At 41.7% G+C, this 21661-nt stretch overlaps 1 protein-coding gene across 1 annotated transcript in view; it reads left to right on the top strand.

Moving 5' to 3' along the window:
- Nucleotides 1–21661, top strand: part of NTRK2 (neurotrophic receptor tyrosine kinase 2) — a 210240-nt gene that overhangs the window by 144814 nt on the left and 43765 nt on the right. The window contains exons 13-15 of the mRNA XM_054809979.1: nt 10551–10681; nt 16812–16984; nt 20603–20837. Of these exons, the coding sequence (XP_054665954.1) occupies nt 10551–10681; nt 16812–16984; nt 20603–20837 (539 nt within the window). The remainder of the gene's footprint in view (nt 1–10550; nt 10682–16811; nt 16985–20602; nt 20838–21661) is intronic.

Genomic DNA, 21661 nt, shown 5'->3' on the forward strand with positions numbered 1-21661 from the left:
TGCCCAGTGGCCACTTCTCCAGCAGCAGTGGGGCTGTGGGAGGGCATCCTTTGATTGAATCACGCCTGGTGTTGTGCTCTTTCTTGGAAACTGACTGGAACAAAATGTTCAAAGCTCTTTCTTCCTCCCTTTCCTCTTTTGTTTTCTCCCTCTTTCTGTCTTTCACTTCCATGCCTCAAAAGGCTGTAACTGGGTTCATTATTATGTGATAAATCAGCCAGTAAACTTCTATGCATTTTGCTGCGTTTGGGCAGTTCCTGTTCCTTAGTGACAGCTGCTTGGCTCAGCACACTGTAATTATCAACTTGAAACCAAGATGCTTTTAGGTGCTGAAAGCATATTGGCAGACACTGAACTTGTCCTCAACCTTGTCATGGGCCACAGCTTTAAAAGATCCCATTTAGTGGTTGTTTGGTTGTGTTGCTGCTGTTGGTACTGGCGCTCTGACTGTTCATTATAACAGTATATCCTGTGGGAAGCTGTCCTTACCCTAAAGGAGCACAGGTCTTTGTTTTTCATTAGCTGCTGACATACCATATGCTTAACTTTTGATTAATGTATCTGTGTTCATTCCCTTTCTCTAAAATAAAGTTTTATTGATATGTGGGAGGGGATTTACATGTGTTAGTGAACATTTATGAAGCCCTTATTTAAACAGATGTCTGAAGGGAACTTTCCTGAGAAACAGACCTGTTGTTTTGTCATCTGTAGAGAGGAACTGAGGCACTCTTTGGTCCTCCTTTAAGCCCACCTCCTTTTGGCATGCTGACGGTGCAACTGGTGCCTAGCTGTCCGCAGCCATGGGGGCATACAGAGCATGGCATTGCTTCTGATCCACTAAAGAGCTGTATGTTGTGCAGACCAGTTGCAAGGAACTATGTATAGTTGAGACTTTTGCTCCCTCACCAAGCTTGTTTTAGCAAAGAAGGACTCCTCCTTGTTTGTCTGAAATGTACAGTTCAGAGCTCAAGTGAGTGGAAGGAGATTTCTCTCATTCTCTGCTAGATCTGTTAGCTAGATGTGTCAGTTTTCATGTTACATGAAAATAACATGCAGATCCAAGAGGGGAGAAGAGAAAATACATGACATATTTTGCAAGAGAAATGATCTGGGGAAGTCCTGTTGTTCCCATTGTCAAGCCACAGCTTTTCTTTCCTCACTATATCCATGGGGCAGGTTGAGTTTTCTGTCAGGACGATTAGAATAGGCACCTATCCTGTGGCTATTAAAAAGACTTTGAAGTGTTCTCAAATCCTGCTGGGCTACAGTTTAGTGTAATTTACAGACCAGTTCCAAGTAGGAGTACCACTGTTTGCTTAAGCAAAGCTCAGTGCAAGGGGCATGACAGTCTCATTCGCATCCTTCCCTAGGATGTGGGGAGGTTGTCAGACCCTGGAGAATGATGAGAAGTCACCCAGGCTGTAGAAACCTCATGACGTTTACACATGGAATAATTTGTGTTGTTATCATACAACAAACATACACTTTATGGTCTTGGTCCTTCAGAGGATGCAGGACAGAAGAACCAGGTTAGCAGAGGAGGTGATGCGTGGTCTACAATAAGCAGATCTTCTTGAGCTTGAAAAATGAAGTACGTGCTACGTTCATATGCAAACAGCCGAAGAATTTTTTCCAGTGCATGTGCAACAAGACAAAAGAAAAGTCATCTTTTCTTTGCAGTTGTTGAGAATCTGATCCTGAAAAACCCTCAGCATGTTCAGTCCTGCAAACCCTTTGTGACTTCATTTGGATGACCTGTAAGTGAGAACTTGTAGAGCTTTTCTTTGAAGCTAGTACAATGTAATAATCTTTTGACTGCTTTGTGGCTGCAGTAGAGGTATCTGGCACAGCCCAGCAGTAAAGACCAATTTGCTGGGTATACCTTGTGTGCATATGCTGCCAGTTACAACTGCCTTTGTTACCCATAAGCGCTGGGATTCCAAAAGTGTAACAGGGGCTGGCGGGGGGAAATGCCCTATGGAAACATAAGCCTCTGTAGATGGCATGCCCTAGCAAAGAGGTGTGCCAGCCTGTCAGTGAAACAGAAGCAGGGCAACAAATGCCTCACCATGGAAGGACAGAGAAATGCTGAATGAATGCACGTCTGTAAAAAGGAATAGCCTCTTTTTCAGGTCCGTTCACCTTTTATGATGGTTTTGCTCGCTTCTCCTGTGGCATGGGACTTCGGGGCAGGATAATGGTTGGTGCTAACCCCTTCTGCATCCCCAGAGGGCAGAGGACAAACTGAGGTTCTTTCCTTTTCAGTGTATAGGAAGACTCAAGACTTGTTTTCTCTCCTCCCTGCTGATTTAGTTTCTCAGTGAATAATACAGGGATCTGATTAAAGGGTGAGGAAGGTTGTTTCTTCTTTTGTTTGTTTGCAGTGCCCTGTGCCTTTTGTGGGTCCTCCTCGGAGAAAACAAAACCTGTAACTTTTCGCTGCATTTAAAGGCCACTCAGACAAAACCCAGGAAAGGGGGTGGTACCCACAGAATGGTAAGAGCAAGTAATCACATAGTGGTGAAGACTTAACTATGTGCAGTTAAGGAAGCAGGCAGAGACTGAACCTTCCTCTGGGAGAGGAGTTTACCTCAGCTGGCCCAAAGAAAGCAAAACATAGGCATGTATAAGATTCAGCTTTCCTCATGGAGTGTGCTGCACCATGATAAAACTGTAAAAGGTGCTCTGAAGCAGGACAAAAATTACTAGGAAAAGAGTAATTAATGTGCTTAAAAATGACATATAAAAGACTGGGTTCTGTACTGATCATGCGATTTTTTTCTCTATTGTTACCTTTTTCCATGCACAATTAGCTGCAACAGGGCAGACCTACCCATCTAACATGGCAGATCGGATGCTATGCTATCTTTTAGTAAAATAGTTTAGAAAAAGGAAAGATTAAGTATGTGCTTAACTTTTATATAAGGGGATAGAATTTGGGACTGTGAGCTAAGCACATGGTTTATTCACTCACAGGCTTAAAAGCTGAATTTACTTTTCATATTTCCTTTTGAAAGGCCACCAGTAAAACCCTTCTGTTCTCCTTTATATTGAGGTACAAAATTATTTCCTTTTACTTTTAAAATGAGAAAAAGCAAAGCAGAGAAACCTACATCAAAGATAGGGCAATCTCCTTTGAATTTCACCATTATACCCGCTTAGGCCAAGCTTGAATATGGCTCAGTCTCTGAATATATGATGTTTCTTTCAGGTCCTGCTTCTCCGACTGGCATCCTGGGATGCTTTTCAGATGATGCCTGTTTCTGAAAACAGAGATAGAAAAGAGTTAATGCTTTGAAGACACTATGTTTATTAGCCCTTCTCCCCTGCAAACCTCTGTTATATGAGATATGCTACATGGTACTTCCCCAGCCTTTGCTGAGTGCTTCTGTTTCTGCAGCACAGCAGATCCCTAAAGATTAGTATCGTACTGAGGGAAAGGATTTCCTGGTCTGAGCTAAGAGAACGGAGCGGGGGGTGGTGGTGGTGAGATCATTGTCTCCAGTTAACTTAAACATGAAAGACGCACCCGATTTGCCACAATCAAATAATACTAGCAGAGGTTTTATACAGCAACTCATGCATGAGAGCCTTTAAGTTTTACAATCATTAATCTTTTGGAAGAAGTGCATTGAGATTGGCATTTACAAATTAAGTGTATGCACATTCACAAAGGCAATGTTTGGTCAAAATTCCACCACAGTTTTCTGCTTAAAGTTGATTTACCATACTGTGCTGAAAAGTTGTTAGTAGGCTGGAAGCAGCATAGAAGGAGAAACACAGAGCAATTAATATCTGCTATGTATTCTGAACATAGAGCACCAAATTTAGCGTTCAGTTTTTCTGATATATCCCAATTGTTTTAGCACATAACAGATCAAATCCATAGTTAATACGTATTTGTAATTGAAATAAAAACCAGTTTCAGGTTGCTAAGGCTTGAGGGCCTTGTGTACCTTAGTTTTTCTATGCAAGGCCAAATTCATGCCTGGAAAAACTCAACTTCATTATTCTTGTTTTCCTGAAGGGTGAATTTAGCTCATAAGGCTTATGCATTTAAAACAATGATAGCATTGTTATTATAATTTATTATTAAGTAGTTCTTATTTTAATACAAGGATCTAATCAGGTATGGCAATATGGCTATCTGTAGCCAAACTGAGAGGATCTTGGCCAGTTAAAACAAATCAATTACTGTAACAAAAGAGTAAGATAAAAAACCTCACCAGAAATCAAATATTAACCCCAAAAGATAGCAAACACTTGAGTTTCAGTCAGAGAACAGCCATGCCAGCTACAGCAAAATGAGTTTACAGTGGGCAAGAGATGTGGTGCCCCTGCTGCTGCAGGCAGGTGGGGAAGGACTGGGCACCCTCCCAGGAGCTGTGGCACTATGTCACGAAGGGAAACCTAACACGCAGCCAAGGCAATAGAAACTCTGGGGTTTAAAATATAGATCCTGAGAGGATGTAAGTTGTAAATGAAGCAACTGAAAGGTTAAGCTGCAGCAATCACAGATTTATTGGATTTATCATCAGATGTAGCTCCTGACAGCTGGGAATTCCCTGGGAATTATGCCATTCCTGTGAGTGCTCACAGGTTTGCCTTTCATAAATGTCTCCAGCTCTTCTGGGAAGACCACTGCCTATTCAGGTTGCCCACTAAATGTCTCCTCAAGGCCCACTTGGGGTCTGATGCCTGTGAAAAATCTGGCAAATCACTGATGACCACTCAGGGATAACTGGTTCACAACTGTTGAATTAAACTGTTCTTTTTCATAGAAACAAAACTAAATTCAAAGTGATTCAGAAGCCATACTTGTACAGGTAATGTGACAAGGCCCAAGTGCCTTTCTGACCTAGTTCTTCTGTGCATCCTCCATACTCAGTTTTCTATTGACTGTACCAGCACCTTTGGTTTAGAGCAGAGTACCTGAGGAGGAATTTTTCTGTTGGCTTATTTTCCTTAAAATAATTTCCTTTCCTTGTGTTAAAGAGGTGTGAGTTGAATCTCAGCTGTGAATAATATATATAAAAACATGCTGCTTGTTTGTTTACACCTACAACAGCTGGGCACCAGCCTTGCATGAGAATTTGTTCCTGCTGTATGGTAAAAATTAAACAACAATAGCACTACACAAAAATATGTAGAGAATAATAAGTAGTGAATGTCATGTGGGATAAATACATCAAATAATCAGAAATACACACTCAGAACTGAGCTGGCCTGTTTCTGCATCCAGGAAATGCTGACAGGTTAAAAGGTTAAAAACCCAGAAAAGTAGTTGGTGGTGGCTTTAATTGCCATATTGGAGAGTAGATATCTCCATGTGCTGAAATTTCTACTCTGGCAATAGCATGCGGAACTGTAGAGATGCTGCTACTGCAGAATCCATTGGCCATTGGGCTAGACTTGCTGTCTGCTGTTTGTAGTGATTTTGTATCCTCCTGCTATGGGATTCTCTCTGAAATACCACCCCTCTTTTTATGTGAATGACAAATGCTGTACAAAGTTGGTATACTATCTTAACAATCATTCAGCCATTTACACCTGTCTTTTCTAGCAAGATCTTAGAAATAGTTGAGTCTTCACAATTCTAAGAGAAATGGTGGGAGAAGAAACGAAGAAACTTGCAAAATGTCTTTCTGTAGCACCTCATGTCACATCACAAGCTGAGTCTTTTCTGCTGCTGCTTTTGTGTTATGCACCTGTAAATATGTGTATAATTTTACCTTGCCTGGTTACTTGGCATCTTGCAGATCTTCATTCTCTTCTGAGAGTCCTGGCACAACACATTTCATCAGGAGTGTTCCACGTGTGTACCGCTAGCAAAATTTTAAACAGTATCCTAGAAAGCAGACTCAGCAGATGAGTTAAGTGGGCGTGCAACACACCAGGATCTTCCAGTGTTGGTAGCTGAGTGAGCAGTGATGATGGAGCCTGTCTGCTGTGGCTCTTACTGTCCATCAAGCAGTGAGTCTGTGTTGCAGCCTCTTCATAGGGACAGATCTTTCCTCTGCTCTGCTGTTCTCATAAGGCATATGGGAACACATCTGAAACTTACAGCACTTGTGATATTGTAATTGGGTGGGGTGTTCAAGATGAGACACACTCATGCCTACCACCTAAGTAAGTAATTTCTGTGCTCTTTAGGAAACTCACCCTTAAAAGGACTAGTGTGATCTTTGGACATCCAGAGATATAGGGAGCTGTTTTTATGTTTTTATCACAACCTGTGGAGAGTGAAACAAGAATGTTTCTTCCAGTTGGGACAAACAACTGGAAACAACTTCTTTTGAAAGGTTGTTGAAAATTTTTCCAGAAAAGAGCCATTAAAATGACTGGCAAACAGGAGAAAATGTTTTCCTGAGAGAGACTTCCATCTCTTTGCCTTACCAAGAAGAGCAAGAAGAGTGTTGATTATGTATATTTAATACCAGACCTTAAAAGGCTGCTCAATCTAGCAGAGAAAGCCTCCTAAAAGCCAAGGGAGGGAGATGCAAGCCAGACAAGCTAAAAATTAAGAGGCAAAGAAAAAGGCATGCATTTTTATTAGCAATGAAAATGATCACACGTTAGGGCAAGTGAATAGCTCAGACTTTCAAATCAAGACTGGCACAGCTGCTTTTTGGAGGCAGCCTCCTGCCAAGCACAGGTCATTTAACTCAATACTGTGCTCTGTGCTGTGTAGAAGGTCAGCTTAGATGGTCTAATGGTCATATGCAGTAAAATGTTCAGAATTATTGTTTGTGACCAAGGGGAAAACACTTTCACTCTGTCACAGCATTTCACTTTTTAATTACGTGCAGAATTTTAATAATTTATACTGCTGAGTGTCCTGCTGTCTGTGACTGGAATCAGTCACATCCAGCTCAGTGAATTCAACGTGGTGAGGTGATCCCGAGTTGCCCGTTTTGCTGGGACCTACTCCAGAACATGGTGTGACCCTCTCTGTTGAGCCTCACCATCAAAGGTAGGTAGGTTACCTGGGGAGTGCAATCCCATGCCTGCAGAAAATGTTTGCAGGAGAAATGATTCATCATTTCAAGTGTGACATGCTGGTTTTTTAGAGAGTGAAATACCTAGAAGTCCAGCTCTGTTGGTGGGATGCCTGTCAGACCTCGAGATGAGAAGAGAGCCCTTTTCTGCAGTTGTGCTCCCTGTTGCCAGCTGATTCCCTGCAGTCATCCGTGGGACCCCCTGCTTATATGGGCATGGCCGTGTGGTTATTATTGAACACCACAGCCTCTTTTCAGCATTTACCCCTGTTTAGTTTGGTCTCACATCATATTTTGTTTCATTTTTCTCTTAAGTGTTTCAACTCTAACATAGCTTTTAGCTTAATGTAACATATTTGTTACAGTAATCAGACAAGATCTTTTAAACCAGGCATGATGTGCTTTTAAAAGCAGAAACGACAGCTCAAAGGCAATCGCCATTTACAGTCAAAAGGAGGAAAATACATAGCCGCCTTTGGATGTTTGTGTATCTTTGCCTGTGAGACAATGTTATGAGACCACTTGTTTGGTAATTCACTTATGCCACCACTTTGGCCAAATTCTGCTTTGTTTCTTCAATGTAAATCCAGGATAATCTCTTGGACTTCCACAGAGATAATTGGCTTTATCCTGATATTAACTGAAAGCAGATTTTGACCTGAATTTTTTCAGTGTATCTCCTGCTGAAATCTCCTCCCACTGAAGACGGTGTCATTATGGCTGGGGCCCTGAGTGTGCTAAACAGTTTTTTTCCTTAGCTCATATTTCCATCACATCATATGTGTTTGATTTGCTTGCATTGTTCTTATATTTAATCTCTTCCCATTTAGTCACATTTACTGTCATTTTTTATTTGTTTAGTAACTTGGTGCAGCTCAGAAAGGTAACGGGGACGGATAAAGCATGACAAGTTGCAAATATGTTCTGCGCAGATCTGTTCTGGGGCTGGCTGCGTTTCGGTTTCAACAGTTTGGTTTATGGGATGGGTTGTTTATTCAAGTGCTTGGTTTATATAAGAGCATTTAGCAGCAGCTGTAAGTGTACTATAGAGAAGTAGTTGATCAGTTTTGTGTTTAATTTTACTCTATTGTTTGTGATGTCCTCCAGAAACTTCACAAAAGAACTTTGTACTGCTAGTGCCAGCATTGGGGGTGTGGTAGGTTCAAACTGGAGAGGACCCACACAAAATTCAGCAAATCGACTGTGTTGCTCACCAGGTCTTTGGCATCTGTGGAGGGAACCAAGCGAAAAAACTGGCTCTGCTGGAGTTCTGCTGCTGTTACCAGCAGGACAGGTTCTGAGCCCTACTCCCTGTCTGTGGGACTTGGGGACATTTTAAGGTGATGAAACTGGTAATGTGGAGCTGAACTTCTCTCTCTCGGAAAGGAAGAGAGGCATCCTCCTGGTGATACTGCTCAAGCAGAGGGAAACAGAAGAGTTCCCTAGGAGGCAGTGTTGAATGGCAGGTTTGGCAGGGGGTAGGGGGGAGTACTCATTTATTAGTAAGCATGTTTTAAAGTACAGATCTCAAGGTGTGCCAGGCTGCTGTGCTCTGGCAGCATGCCAGGCAGCAGTCTGCCCCACGTGTCTGCCTTGTGACTGGTATTAGCAGAGGTGAGGGATGCCAGTTAACTTGTGTCCATGGGGAAAAGGTGTGTTTTGGTTCAGGCTTGTCTTGTACTGACTGCATTTTGTGCTTTAATTGAGGAGGAAATGAAAATAAAAAGCAAATTCCTACTGACTGCAAGGGACTGCTCGGGTAGCTGGCCAAACAAAGCATACTCATATAAATGCATCACTATGATAAAACTTAATCTTATGCTAGACCAGAGTTTGACAAGAGTGAAAAGCATTGGTACCTTGCAGTCTCATTTCATGTGTACTTGGCTATTAATAGGACGTGTGGCCTCTGCTGGGAAGCCCATCATCAGAGGAGTGGGCAAGCAATGCCGCCCCTGCAGCTGCCATCTGCGGGGACAGGAGCAAGCCCTGATGGGTCTGGTGTGGCATGGGGAGAAGCTGGCTTTCCTCACTCTGCTTCCAGAGCACGGTGGGCTTGCTTGCATGATGGCCTGAGGGTTTCTGGCAGGTGCCATCTGGGTCTGGTGGAGGTCCACTCCTCAGGTGCACTGCCCACCTGGCAGACTAGTGATGGAGGTGCCTGGGTACATCTCTCGCTTTTCTGGCTTGCTTCAGCATTGGGCTCCCCATGCATGCACTCACATGGGTACAAAGTGTATTTATATGCAGTGCACTTGGGTTATGTCGCCATAGGCTCAGGGTGTGGGACATGTCTTTTTCTCATGTAGACCATAGGCCCTTTCTCCAAATGCTGGTGACAGCAATGGGGACAGGCTGTGCCATGTCTCCCCACTGCTGTTACCAACAGCACTCCATTTCCCACAGCTGTATGGCAGCTTGGAAGCAGGGGTTGTTTTGCAGCTGAATATATCCTAAATTATTGGCAGGGTTCAGTCCCGGTCCCTGCAGTTACGCAGCCAAGGTGAGATTCATGCCTTTGCAGAAGCTGGTCTGATGCCTGTGCACCGCTATTTACTTCACTGTGTTTAGGATTTAAGTAAGTTGCAAATAGGCTTTGTCCAGGCAGGGTTAAATTTTGGTGTTTGCAAAAGCAGCTAAATGCATTGAGGTTAAATTCATCAGTAGGTCCTGACTGTGTTGTACAATTTCAGCAACACAAGCTGTCAACCCTGTTCAGTTGGCCAGTTAAACTACCTTTACAGCTGCTTTATTTAGCTTGAACATTGCAAATTGATAATGTATTCTACAAAATTTGGTACAGTCTTTTAAATATTAAATCTTTTAATGGAAGCTTGTGCTGAAAAGAAAATGTAAAATGAGTTGAACAAAAATGTTCAAGGACTTTAATGTCTGAATCAATTGATTCTGGGCAGCAATTCAACTAAGGCTCTGTCCACTACGCTGTCTAAAACCAATGTCCATCTTTTATTTCTTTTACTTCAGAGTAATACTGTAAATTGTTCATGAGAACGAAGTTTCTATCTTCTTATAACTGTAGTATAGCAGTTGAACAAGTGGTAAGAGAACGAGAGAGTATGTTGGATTTAGTTGAAAGAGGGCACATATTGTTTTCTTGGATTAGGTTAATTTTAAAACTTTTTGGCTTTGGATGAGAGAGTTCAGCTATTGTTAGAGGTATAAAAATAGAAGTGGTGTGAGAAAGGTTTGGTTTGTTTTCTGATTCTTTGTTTTCATGTTTTAAAAAAAGCAGCATTGGCTGTTATGTATGTTCTGCAGCAGTCATCCTAGCACAATGATAAATGTCCTTTTCCCAGGTGATTTTTAATTCCATGTCTTCTTATCCAGCAAATGCACTACTCTCTAAATATAAATATATTAACTTGATCTTTTTGGACAAAGCATTAATGAATGACACATGGGCACTTTGATTCTTTCCACAACATCGCCCCACTCTACAGGCAACCCCCTTTGTGTGGCTGTAAGCACAGATCCCGTCCCGTCCTGGCCTTGCAGCTCACTTCTGACCTCCGTTTTGTCTTCTCTTCACAGTTGTGCAGCACATCAAGCGCCACAATATTGTTCTTAAAAGAGAACTGGGAGAAGGAGCCTTTGGGAAAGTCTTTCTTGCAGAATGCTATAACCTCTCTCCTGAGCAGGACAAGATCCTGGTGGCAGTGAAGGTAAAAGTGTCTAGGGTTTCCATTATTAATTCATGGTTGCAACTAATGCTATTTTATTTGTAAATGATTGTGTTTGCCTATTCTGTAGCCCACTGTAACTGCTTTGATGTATGTGGAAGGGTTCACAAGGCTAATGGAGTGTTAAGAGAATGCGATATTTGATCTTGCTGTGGATTATAAAATGAGAGCTTAATTTCATAAGGAAAAGGGGGGAAAAACACTGTGTCATAAAGGGGCAGAATCTTTTACCATCTATCTAAAATATAATTAGTGAAAAAGAATGTCTAGGTCATTAAAAATACATGTGGCATATATGCATGTCTCAAAAAATTATCTATTACTAGTGAAGTGAATAGGTTATGTGTATAATTGCTAGTCAAAGAAGGCCCCTCTTTTTCAGGATTGTGCCATTCTTTTAGTCAGCCACTGAAATGATCTGTGGGTAATTGTCATTAATATAGCTGATAGGAATGGTATAATGATTTTGTGGATAATGTTGTCATGTGCTGTTACACGCCGGCTGTATGGAAATCTAGAAGTCATGATATGTCAGACCTGGAGGAGTGATTCTTGATCCAGTCAACTCTCACAAAATACAGTTCAGAGGAGGAGGAAACTACATGAAAACAGCCATAACCTTGGCGTTTCAAGTATACAGAATAGTTCTCACATTTCTGGGGAAGAAAAAAAAAGAGACATTTGTTTGGGCACAGACTACGTGGTACCTTGGGAATCTACAAAGGAATAACAAGATTTCCAGCTTGATCTCAGAGCTCAGACACCAAGCTTGCTTTGCTGTACCAAGCCTTTTCACTCTCCAACATGGAAAGGCTGAGGTTGGTTGTCAACTTCAGCTATGGATGTACACTAGAAAACAATACCGGTGAAACTACACTCTAAGAATTTGCAAAGTCTCCCTGGCAACAATCTCTTATCTCCATGTGTGTTCTGCCAAAAGTATCTCATTTGAAGTATCTCATTGAATTCAGGGGGAATACACATTTAGAATTTGGGCTGTGCCTAGGGATCAGAAAATAATTTTATCTGACTAGTCACAATTAGGCAACCATGTGTACATTTTGGATCAAAGCATACAGTAAAAGAAATTGAGTAGATCATCGTCTTGAATTTGGAAACAAGAAATAGTTTTGGATCTGGCAGTGAGAGAACATGAAAGGAGGATGGACTTGTAAAGTGCTTTCTTGCTCCACCAAAAATAACAAGTTTTTGGGGTTTACTAAGGTTACAAGCTTTTTGATACTTGGGAGTTGTTCAGTTGCGTTGACTGAGAGAGAAAAAATTAAGCCCTGAAGGGATATATCATAGACAGGAGAAAGTAAGAGATAGGAGATGACAAAACTAGATCTGAATGAATTTTCTATTGTATTTTGGTGAAGCTAGAGTGGAAACTGCCTTTCCTTTATCACTTCAGGGAACTGCTTGATAGCAAAAAAAAGTCTTTCCATTCACTTGCTCCCTTTGAAAATCCTGACCAAATGGAGCATAGCACTTTTGCTGTTAAATGCTGTGCCACACTCACTTTCTGCTGCTCTTTCTCAGTGTAATTCACAAGGAAGAGCATTCAGCCTTTAAAGGAAGAAATGTGTCCATGGGTTTAGATGACAAATATATCAGTTTTCTGGACCAATTGTCATACTTTTTTTTTTTTTTAACAAACCCACTCTTTGTATTGTTTTTAATAAAGATCTTGCAGACAGCTGTGGGAAGAATTAGCTCAGGGGATAGGTTGTGCCCATTTTATGTTTCTCACATTGGCTCCTGAAGATGTGTCTGGCTACCATCAAAGAGAGAATTTTTTGGCAAACTGTGCCATTGGATTGATCTCCATATAACTGAGGTGTTAATTGCCTGGCACTTCTCTCTTTCACTGTGGTACCAACCGTAGCTCACAGGTGTCCTTCAGTCACAGTGGAGGTCAAGGGATGGCACTGCACCAATGTGCAGAGAGCTAGCCAGAGGACCGTGTCCGCAACCCACCGCTGAACACAGGGTTTGGCAGTGAAAATGCGTGGTTTGTTATTTTTTTTCTAGTCTTATAGGAGGAGACCTGGATGCCAGCAGCGGAGGGCAGCTCATCCTGGCACACAGCAAGGGCTTTAGAGAGCTTCACCCCCCTGAGCAAAACCACAACACACCTGTCTCTGTGAAATAGATTTGGTGAGCCCAGTGGGAATATGTACTTGGTGAGAAGTAAAGTGGTGCGAAGGGGAACGGGGAGGCAGGGTCTCACCTGCACGGGGTGGATCAGGATGGCTGGTGGTCCCCAATGGCTGCCTGTGCCTGCTGGTTGCTGGGCAACTGCACGGCTCACGCCTGGCCCTGAGCATCACTGTCTTGACTCAACATGCATCCTTCGCCTTTTTGGGCCGGCCAGTATCCAAAATGCTGATGTTGCTGCAGCAAATTATTTAAGAGCTAAGAGGCCCAGAAAAATCTGGGAAGATATAAAATCAGGCTTAGCATAAACAACCTAAAGTGCTTGAACTTTTACTCCTTGGAAGAGGAGAAAGACAGTCCATTTAAATTGGGTTTGACCAGCAGGCTTTTTGTGGGGAGCACTGAGTGTTCAGAAATGCTTTCTGTGGGTCAAACCCTGTGAGCAGAGAGCTTAATCACAGGTTAAGCTGGTTGCATGGGCATTGTACTATCCTTCCCCCCAGATGAGTTTGTATGTCACATCAGTACATCATTTGCTGCGTGCACTTTTAAAGAACAGAGGGTGGAGGAAGGAAAAGTTATCATTTCCTTGCAGGCCATTTTTCCATGCCACAGTGCTTGTTCAGGCCTGGATCAGTACTGGGTCTTCATAAGGTTGGATCCCTAGGCATAGTCTTGCACTAGTTTAACTTGGCTGGAGCTGGAGGTGAGGATGACTCCCATGGCACAGGTTGGCAGCTGCCTTTGGCTCCCCTGGGAGGTTGGAGGGGGATTCACCCTGTGTTGCTCCAGGGTTGTGCTCAGCTAGCAGACTGCTATGTGTGTAAGGTGAGGAACATTCCCACAGCACCTGCAGAGGAAAACCAGAGGCTTCCATCTCTTTGGGTCTCCAGTTCAGAGAAGGATCAAAACCACCCCTTCATTTCTTGAGGAAATATACCAATCAGCTCTTGTATGGTAATGGGCAGCAGTAGTAAGGATTTCATAGGGAGAAGGCTGAAACAGTATAAAAGATAACTGTGGTTGGAGTTTCATTACCAAGTCACGCTTGGACTAGGGAGCTGGTGGTTTGCACTCACTGCAGAGCACATGTCTGCAGAGACCAGATGGTATGTGGATACCTGGGCAGGGACTCTGTGGAGGAGAATAAGCATGGGGTGGCATCCAGCTGTCAGGTGAACTCAGCAGGTGTGGAGTGCCTGTAACAGCCAGGGCAGCTCTCTGTTGCCCAAGGGAGCCTGTTCCTCCTCCTTAGCTGCTGGCCTGGGTGGCTGAAAAGTACATGTGGTTGTATCTCAGTTCCTACTTGGGAAAAACTATAGACTGGTGAGAGTGCTCGGTATGCAGAGCTTTGGTGTACTTGTCAGTAATGATAATAATAATGAATATGTCTTTTTGTCTCTTTGTGCTCTTAAGGTTTTATTTTGGTTTTATTTTCTCTCTTGCACTGAGAACAAGCTAAATGCATTAGTCAATGTCATTTCTATGTAAATTCTACATACTTATTAATTTTTTCACTTTCCAGTCTTCTCCTTTCCTGATGGTGTCAGCTATCTCTCATGCATCACATCTATTCTATGCACTGCATGAAATAATGAAAAGGGGGTTTTGCAATGGTGGGTGACAAAAATTCAAGTTGCTGCTTGGTAGCAGAAACCCTGCCTGAGTTTTACCTGGTTTTTAGACCTTTCTGCATTTTGTTGTTTGACAGAAAATGTGTAATTGCCATGGCAACTTCTCTGTCATATGATAATTTGCTGTTTCTGTGAGATAAAAAGCGTCTTCTGGAGTATACAACATGCCATCCTCACAGGGCAGAGCTGTCAGCATTTTTACTGTCTTTCCAGCTAGATCCTGCTGGAAAGAGTATCAACCTATGCTTCTCCCTGTCACTTTTTCCAGGTTGCTATTATTTAAAAATGGTTTTTATAGGAATTGTTTTTCTAATTCTGTTGTTGAGAAGAATTACAGTCAAATTGCTTTATACATGAAACCACCAGAGGAAATTCAAGTGACAGGAGAATTGTTCCCAGTGATTTCATTGCATAGCGTAGATTGGACTGTGGGTTGGTGCCTGTATCATGTTAAAGCATCATCCCAGAGCTGGGAAGCATTGGAAGACATTTCAATTTTAGTCCTTGCTCGGTTCAGAGGTTATTGTGCAGGATCCATAGTGGGGAGCCAATTTGATATCCCCCCTAGATGATACAGCTGTGTATACTAATTTATCATAGCTTGTGAAGCTCTGATGATGCAATATTCTTGTTGCAACGTTATTGGTAAAACTAGCGGAAGTAGAGTTCTGGGCCTGAAGACACATGAGATTCGCAAGTAGGTACCTCAGGGAAGGGGCATCTGTGGCATGAGTGATTTCTATTGCCTGTAGGATCTATAGACCCTGAAATCCACAGGGAAAAGCCCCTGAACTTGGTAGATGGCTATCCAGTCTGCCCGGCTCCTTGTCCCGCCATCTGGATCTTATTATAGTAGCTGTTCATTTTTCAAGACCTGTGATTACAGTTTCACAAGTAAAGCAAGTGTTTTCTCTCACGGTCATCTTTTAGTCCCTTCTTCACACACTAGAAAAGTGGACAGAATTTTCTCTGTTAAAGAAAAACCTTGAGCAAACCATGACTACTGCAGCTAAAATGTGGGTTTGTTGGCAGAATGATTGCATAGTGTCAACTTGTTCTGTGTCTGTTCTGATGAGTGTGGTTGGTCCCCATGCTATGTATATGAATTAAGGGTAAAAAATACAGTGATTAGATGGCCTGAAAAGAAGCATTTTTAGTTAAAACAATGCTACTACTTTTCTGTCTCATCTTCCTTTTTATTAAGCCTAGATGTTTTTAAAATCCGGTGGTGCAGAGCCCAAACATCAATTTCTGTGAATAATCTTTTGTGAACATTGGTAACCTGCTATCTTTCTCTTACTGTTTCCAAAATATTGTTCAAATTAGTATAATGCAACCACTGTACCTTTTGAGGGTAGAGCCTAGTAGTGGTTTATTGTCAATTATAATTATTCCTCATTTAATCGGTGTCAGAATTTGCTTTTTTTGGTGCACGGAAGTGCTTCCTTGCTCAGGAAGTGTAGTTCTTAAGAAGAGATCTGAAACTGCCTATGCCTGGCAGCTAACTTAGCATTATTTCATTATATAACATTGAAGCCTCCTATTTGATCCAGTGTTGATATATTTCCTTCAGAATGAAAACATGCAAGAGTTTAGAGCTGTATAAATAAAAGGAGGTGAGAAAAATTGACACCCCAGAATTGTGATCTGCATTTATTTCCTCTCTGTCTATCAGTTTAGGATTTATCCTCCAGTTACTTATACATATGCTTAATCTTAGGCATGTGATTAGATTTACTGAATTTCAAAGGAGTTTCTGGCTGAAGTCTCAGGTTGTAAGTTCTGGTCCAGGGACGTACCCTTGCATAAATCTACCTAATGTATAGCACACCATAGGGGCCAACAACAGCAACAGCGACGTTAGTAATACATAAAGAATGCATCTACATTCCCACTAAGTATTTTAAGCAAGCAGAGTTTTATTTTAAAGAACTTACAAGAAAGGTAAATACTAACAGGATACTAGGGTTTGCCTGAGTTAAATGCTAAAGAATATGAACCAGCTGTGTACTAGTATATTTTTTGGATAAGATCAGTTTATTTGTTCTGTGTTTGGCACAGTAAGATCATGAGTATTCCTACATCCTCTTACAAGGAAAATCTTTGTTTGGGATGACATGTGGCAGGAGAATGAAAATTGTACTGCTGTTATTGAATTGCACTTAAAATCACATCTGCATTTCTAAAAGAGTTATTAAGAAAGTCCTTCCTCCATCCTTTATGCAGCAGAGTGTCTTTACCTTACCCTTACAGTGCCATCCCACATGTTCACTACCTTCTGCGAACATTTCCCCTTACATTTTTGTTTTCCCCACCAGACACTGAAGGATGCCAGTGACAACGCTCGCAAGGACTTCCACCGCGAGGCAGAGCTGCTGACCAACCTGCAACACGAGCACATCGTCAAGTTCTACGGTGTCTGTGTTGAGGGTGATCCACTCATCATGGTCTTTGAGTATATGAAGCACGGAGATCTTAACAAATTCCTCAGGTAAATCCATGAACATATACTGTGCAGGAGAGCCAGAAGTGGGCAGAGAAGGTAGGCGTTACTGATACTTAATGCCAAATTAACTACTACCACTGGAAAATACCAACACCTAGGAGTGCAAACCTGTGCAACTCTCGTCTTCTGTACTGGGCTGTGGGGCTCATTGTTTCTTTGCCTATTTGGAAGTACCATTAAGTCAAGCCTTATGCTTTGCACCAAAGGAGTGGGAACCAAAAAACCATTGTTTTCAATATATTCCAGTGTATTCTGAAATGTTTGGTTATAAATCTTACAGTAGGAATAATTTTCTTGCAGGCTTTCTGGTAGCACTTGGGAAGATCCCACTCAACACCTATAGCTAACTGTAGGCGTCTAAGAGCTTTTGAAATTTAACCCCTTTTCTCTTCCCTCCTCTCAGTGTTTTGGAAAGACTGCCATTAATCTGGAGCAAGAAAACTGTGAGCCATGGAAACTTCAGTGCAATGGAAAATGCTACATCTTGGGGTCTGGATTAGGGCTTTATTTCATAAAGCTATTCAGGAATTTACATCAGAAATTGAAATTTGGCAGTAAAGCAGTCATAAATAAGTAGATGATACCTAAGGTTCGCTATTAGTAGGTAACTGATGAACCAGGAAGTTATGAAAAGTGGCCTTATGTCTGTGCCATTTCCACTAGCCTGCATTCATTGACATAAAAATAAGCAGTTAAGAGACAGCTTTTGCTCCTATGTACAAAAAATTTGCATAAGGGCCTGTACTTTCAAGGTCTTCCATGTGATTTTCATCAAAGGATATCACAAAGGCATTTCAATGTACTGAGATCTCTCCTGCTGAAGATAACTAGGGGTACCACCATTTTGGCAAGATATTTGTGACAAAGCTGTAAAACAATCAGAACTGATGTCCCTTTAAATGGCTTCAGATTTTCTATCTGACTGAAATGGCTAGTGACTGCTAGTGTCTCCTTTTATGCATTTTTGATAGCGTATGCGAAATGAGTTTGCTGTCTTTCTAATCTCCACTGAACAAATAGCCTCACCATAAAAGCAAATGACATCAACTAGCATCCTCCCTTATTGGAAGGGCTGCCAGGTTAGGCAGGGAGACTGGGGCCTGAACTGGGGATGCAGAGCAAATGCTACTACTTTTCCCAGACTGATTGTCTCTCTGGCAGAGGATTTAAGTATATCGTCAGAGCCATGTCAGGACATTTACATTTGCCTGCTTGGACCTCTGCCGTGGATCAGGAGAGAACTGCAGTTTCCTAAGATGCCATCCCAGTACGTTTTCAGAACATTGAATTTCTATTAGAAGAAGCTAGAATCATACCTGAAAAGAAATAATTTCTTATTTCATAAGAAATACTTATTCGTTGATTCATTTTGATTGGCCTTTTCCTACATCCTAGTGCTGATTTTGAATTACTGTACAGAAAGGTAGTTTAGCAGACAGTGTATTTCCTACTTCAGGTCTTCTCCTTTTTTAATTATTAATCAGCCCTTGTCTTTAGAACATAAAATGATTATGCTGGGACAAGCTGTTAAACCGAAGCTCCAATTTGTCATTCCTCTCACATTTGCTGCAGCTTGTGCTGCAGATCAGAGGTTAGTGGTAAGTGGGCTGTAAGAGCCTATATTTCTTACCCTGCAGCGCCACCAAAGGCTGTTGGGGAAAAATTAATCTGAAATTTAACCCAAATGAGCCTTGCTGTCTGCATGCAGCCAAAGGCTGTTTCAGATCTAGGACTGAAGCCTCAAAGTCATGCCTGCCCTGTGCTTGTTCTGGCTAGTGGAGGCTGATGTGAATCCAAAGAATCTGTCAATGTTCCTGGCTGTGGCAAACACTAAGGAGCATTTACACCCAGCACCAGGAGGACAAGCAAGGTGGATAGAGTGTTAAGAATAATCCAAAAGTTTCATTGGGTACAGACCATGTCCTCAAGGAAGCTAGCAAAACATGATGTGTTCTCTGATTTAGCAACTGAGAGATTCATGTCTGAGAGCAGTCATTAAAAAAAATCCATGCAATGAAAAGATACAATGCTTTTCAGTAGGAATTTACCTGTGAGTCTTGGCTGGAGATTTCATATTATCCCCTTTATTTCCCCCAACCCAGACCAGTTCGAATAGCTTCCTGTATGTACCCTGTGGCAGAGAGCTTCTTTGCCTGGTACCAGATGCAGTCCCAGAAATGCTATGCACCCTCCTTTGTTTCTTTCTCACATCTGTCACTTTGCTCATGAAGTTCTTCCCTTAGGGCAATTTTAATATCATATTTCTAATAGGTAGTGTCAGATTTGATCTCACAGATTTTGATTAATTTGCAACTCTTTTCCAAACTCCTGTGCCCTCCCCCTAGGGATGAATTAAGGCCTCACCTCTATTGTTTAGAAAGGTGATTCTCTGAAACTCCTCTTTGTAGGAAGGAAGGACTTCTGAGAGAAAATAAAAATCGGGTCTAGAGTATTTAAAAAAAAAGAAAAGTTGAGGAGGGAAGAGGAAAGGTGGGCTCAGAAAGAATAATCTTCAGGAATGGAATAAAAAAGGCCACTGAACCCCAAATAATGGCATGGATGGAAAGGGATACTCAGAATTTTATAAGATGTATCAAATGAGGAATGATTGCCAGATGACCTCATTAATTGGATAAGGATTAGCTAGTAATGCTTACTATAAAATGTTGTGTGTAGGATTGTTTACATCTGTATCTTCAGGATACTAGGATGTTACATATGTATACCAGAGCTAACAGACCTAGTTAAGATGGGTGAAGCACGTGTGTTCCAGTACTTTGCTGGGCTTTCCAAATGCAAAACGGCTCTCCTGCTGGAGTGTATACAAGTTTCTCATTAATCAGTTGATTATTGCATCTTAGGGACTCACTAGGTCTTGAAAAGTTTGTATTTCTGAACCTGTTTAGTTGTTACAGATAGTGTGTGGTTTGTGTCCTCTTCCTATTGTCAAGAATTCCCATTTCAGGCAGGACTTACCCTTGCTGATGAAATAAGCAAAAATGGTTTACTGCTGTGCTTTCGGATAGGAAATTAGAAGTGTAAATCTAAAATTGCTGCCCTTGTTTCTCAGATGGCATCTCAGAAGGAAGTTAGCTCTTTGTTCTTTAAGAAAAGAAGGAAGGGTCGATGGCCTGTCTCCCTGTAGAAATCAAAGCATGCCAGTCATAGGAAAAGTGATGCTGTGCATGCCATTTCATTGCCTTTCACTCCATTGCCTTTCACTCTTACAGAGTGATAAGGTTTTCCTCAGATACCAAAGAGCTACATTTGCCAGCCTTTATCCAGAAAAGATTATGAGGATGGAACAGGAGAAAGGTGGTGGTTTTGGACAGAGGGGTATTGTGAATGCACAGGCCTTATTTATATGAGTAATATATCACCTGTTGTGTAATGCTCTTCACACCACCTGTCTTTCACACAATGAAGGAAAACAGTAAATGAAAAAAGCCAGGATAAAAATTTTCCCTGATTTCACCAATGAATTTGTAGCCCTTTTCGTTATTGTATTTGAGAGTCAGTTGTGTGGTTTTAGGCTCACTAATGCCTTTCACCTCTTCAGCTTACAATTGACCCATCACTTAATCATCTTGTATTTTGGTGCAGGTCACATGGACCAGATGCAGTACTGATGGCAGAAGCCAACCGTCCTGCTGAGCTGACCCAATCCCAGATGCTTTACATTGCCCAGCAGATTGCATCTGGTATGGTTTACCTGGCGTCACAGCACTTCGTGCATCGGGATCTTGCTACCCGGAATTGCCTGGTTGGTGAGAACCTACTGGTGAAGATTGGGGATTTTGGGATGTCTAGAGATGTGTACAGCACGGACTACTATAGGGTAAGTGAACTGCTGTAATTGGTAATAACCTACGTCTTTGTTCAGTCATCTTACCACATTGATGTGACTGATCCTGCTTTTATACTCGGCCATCTGTCTGTCAGGTAATTTAGAGGCTGGCATATGGACAACCTGGTTTTGAGTTACAAGGTTTTGGTAAATTTGGAGAGAGTTAATCAGAATGAGATTGGCATGTCCTGTTTATGTATGTTGGCTTTATGTTCTAATAATAAATCACAGAAAGATCTTTTTCTCTGGGTAGAAATTTTGCATGTTTTCTTGGCTTTAGTGAAGAAGAAGCAGCAGCAGATAAAAAGGAAGAGCGGATAATCAAATTTGGCATAACACTTTGAAGTTATTAAAATATGTTCTTATATATTGCTAAGACAAATGGAAATTGTAACTTTTGGGTATGGTATAATGTTTCAGTATACTAGTGGAGGTGTAAGTACTGGACAGCAGCACTGGACCAGTTATTTTACTCAGGAAGAGACTAGGTGAGAAATTGTTATATACTCATGACCCGAAAGGCTGTCAGTAAGTTTTTCCTGCCTTAAACCAAGTTATTAGTCCTACTGCTGATGGCTGAAGAGTTGTTTTGTGGTGGGTAAGAGTAGTTCATCATGCTTGTTCATTCTGGCCCAGGCTGTTTTCCCTGAGCTTGGTTGCATTAAAATGATCTCTGAATTTTGCAAAGGTCTTCTAGGATCACTAGGATAAACCAGACTGTGTACATCAATTACTGTTGTTGATGTTGTCTTTGTACTATGCGGCAAGCCACGTAGTTGACAGCATTTGCTGTTTGCAACCATGTTTGTAATTTC

The sequence above is a fragment of the Grus americana genome, chromosome Z, assembly GCF_028858705.1.
Source record: "Grus americana isolate bGruAme1 chromosome Z, bGruAme1.mat, whole genome shotgun sequence".
Lineage (NCBI taxonomy): Eukaryota > Metazoa > Chordata > Aves > Gruiformes > Gruidae > Grus > Grus americana.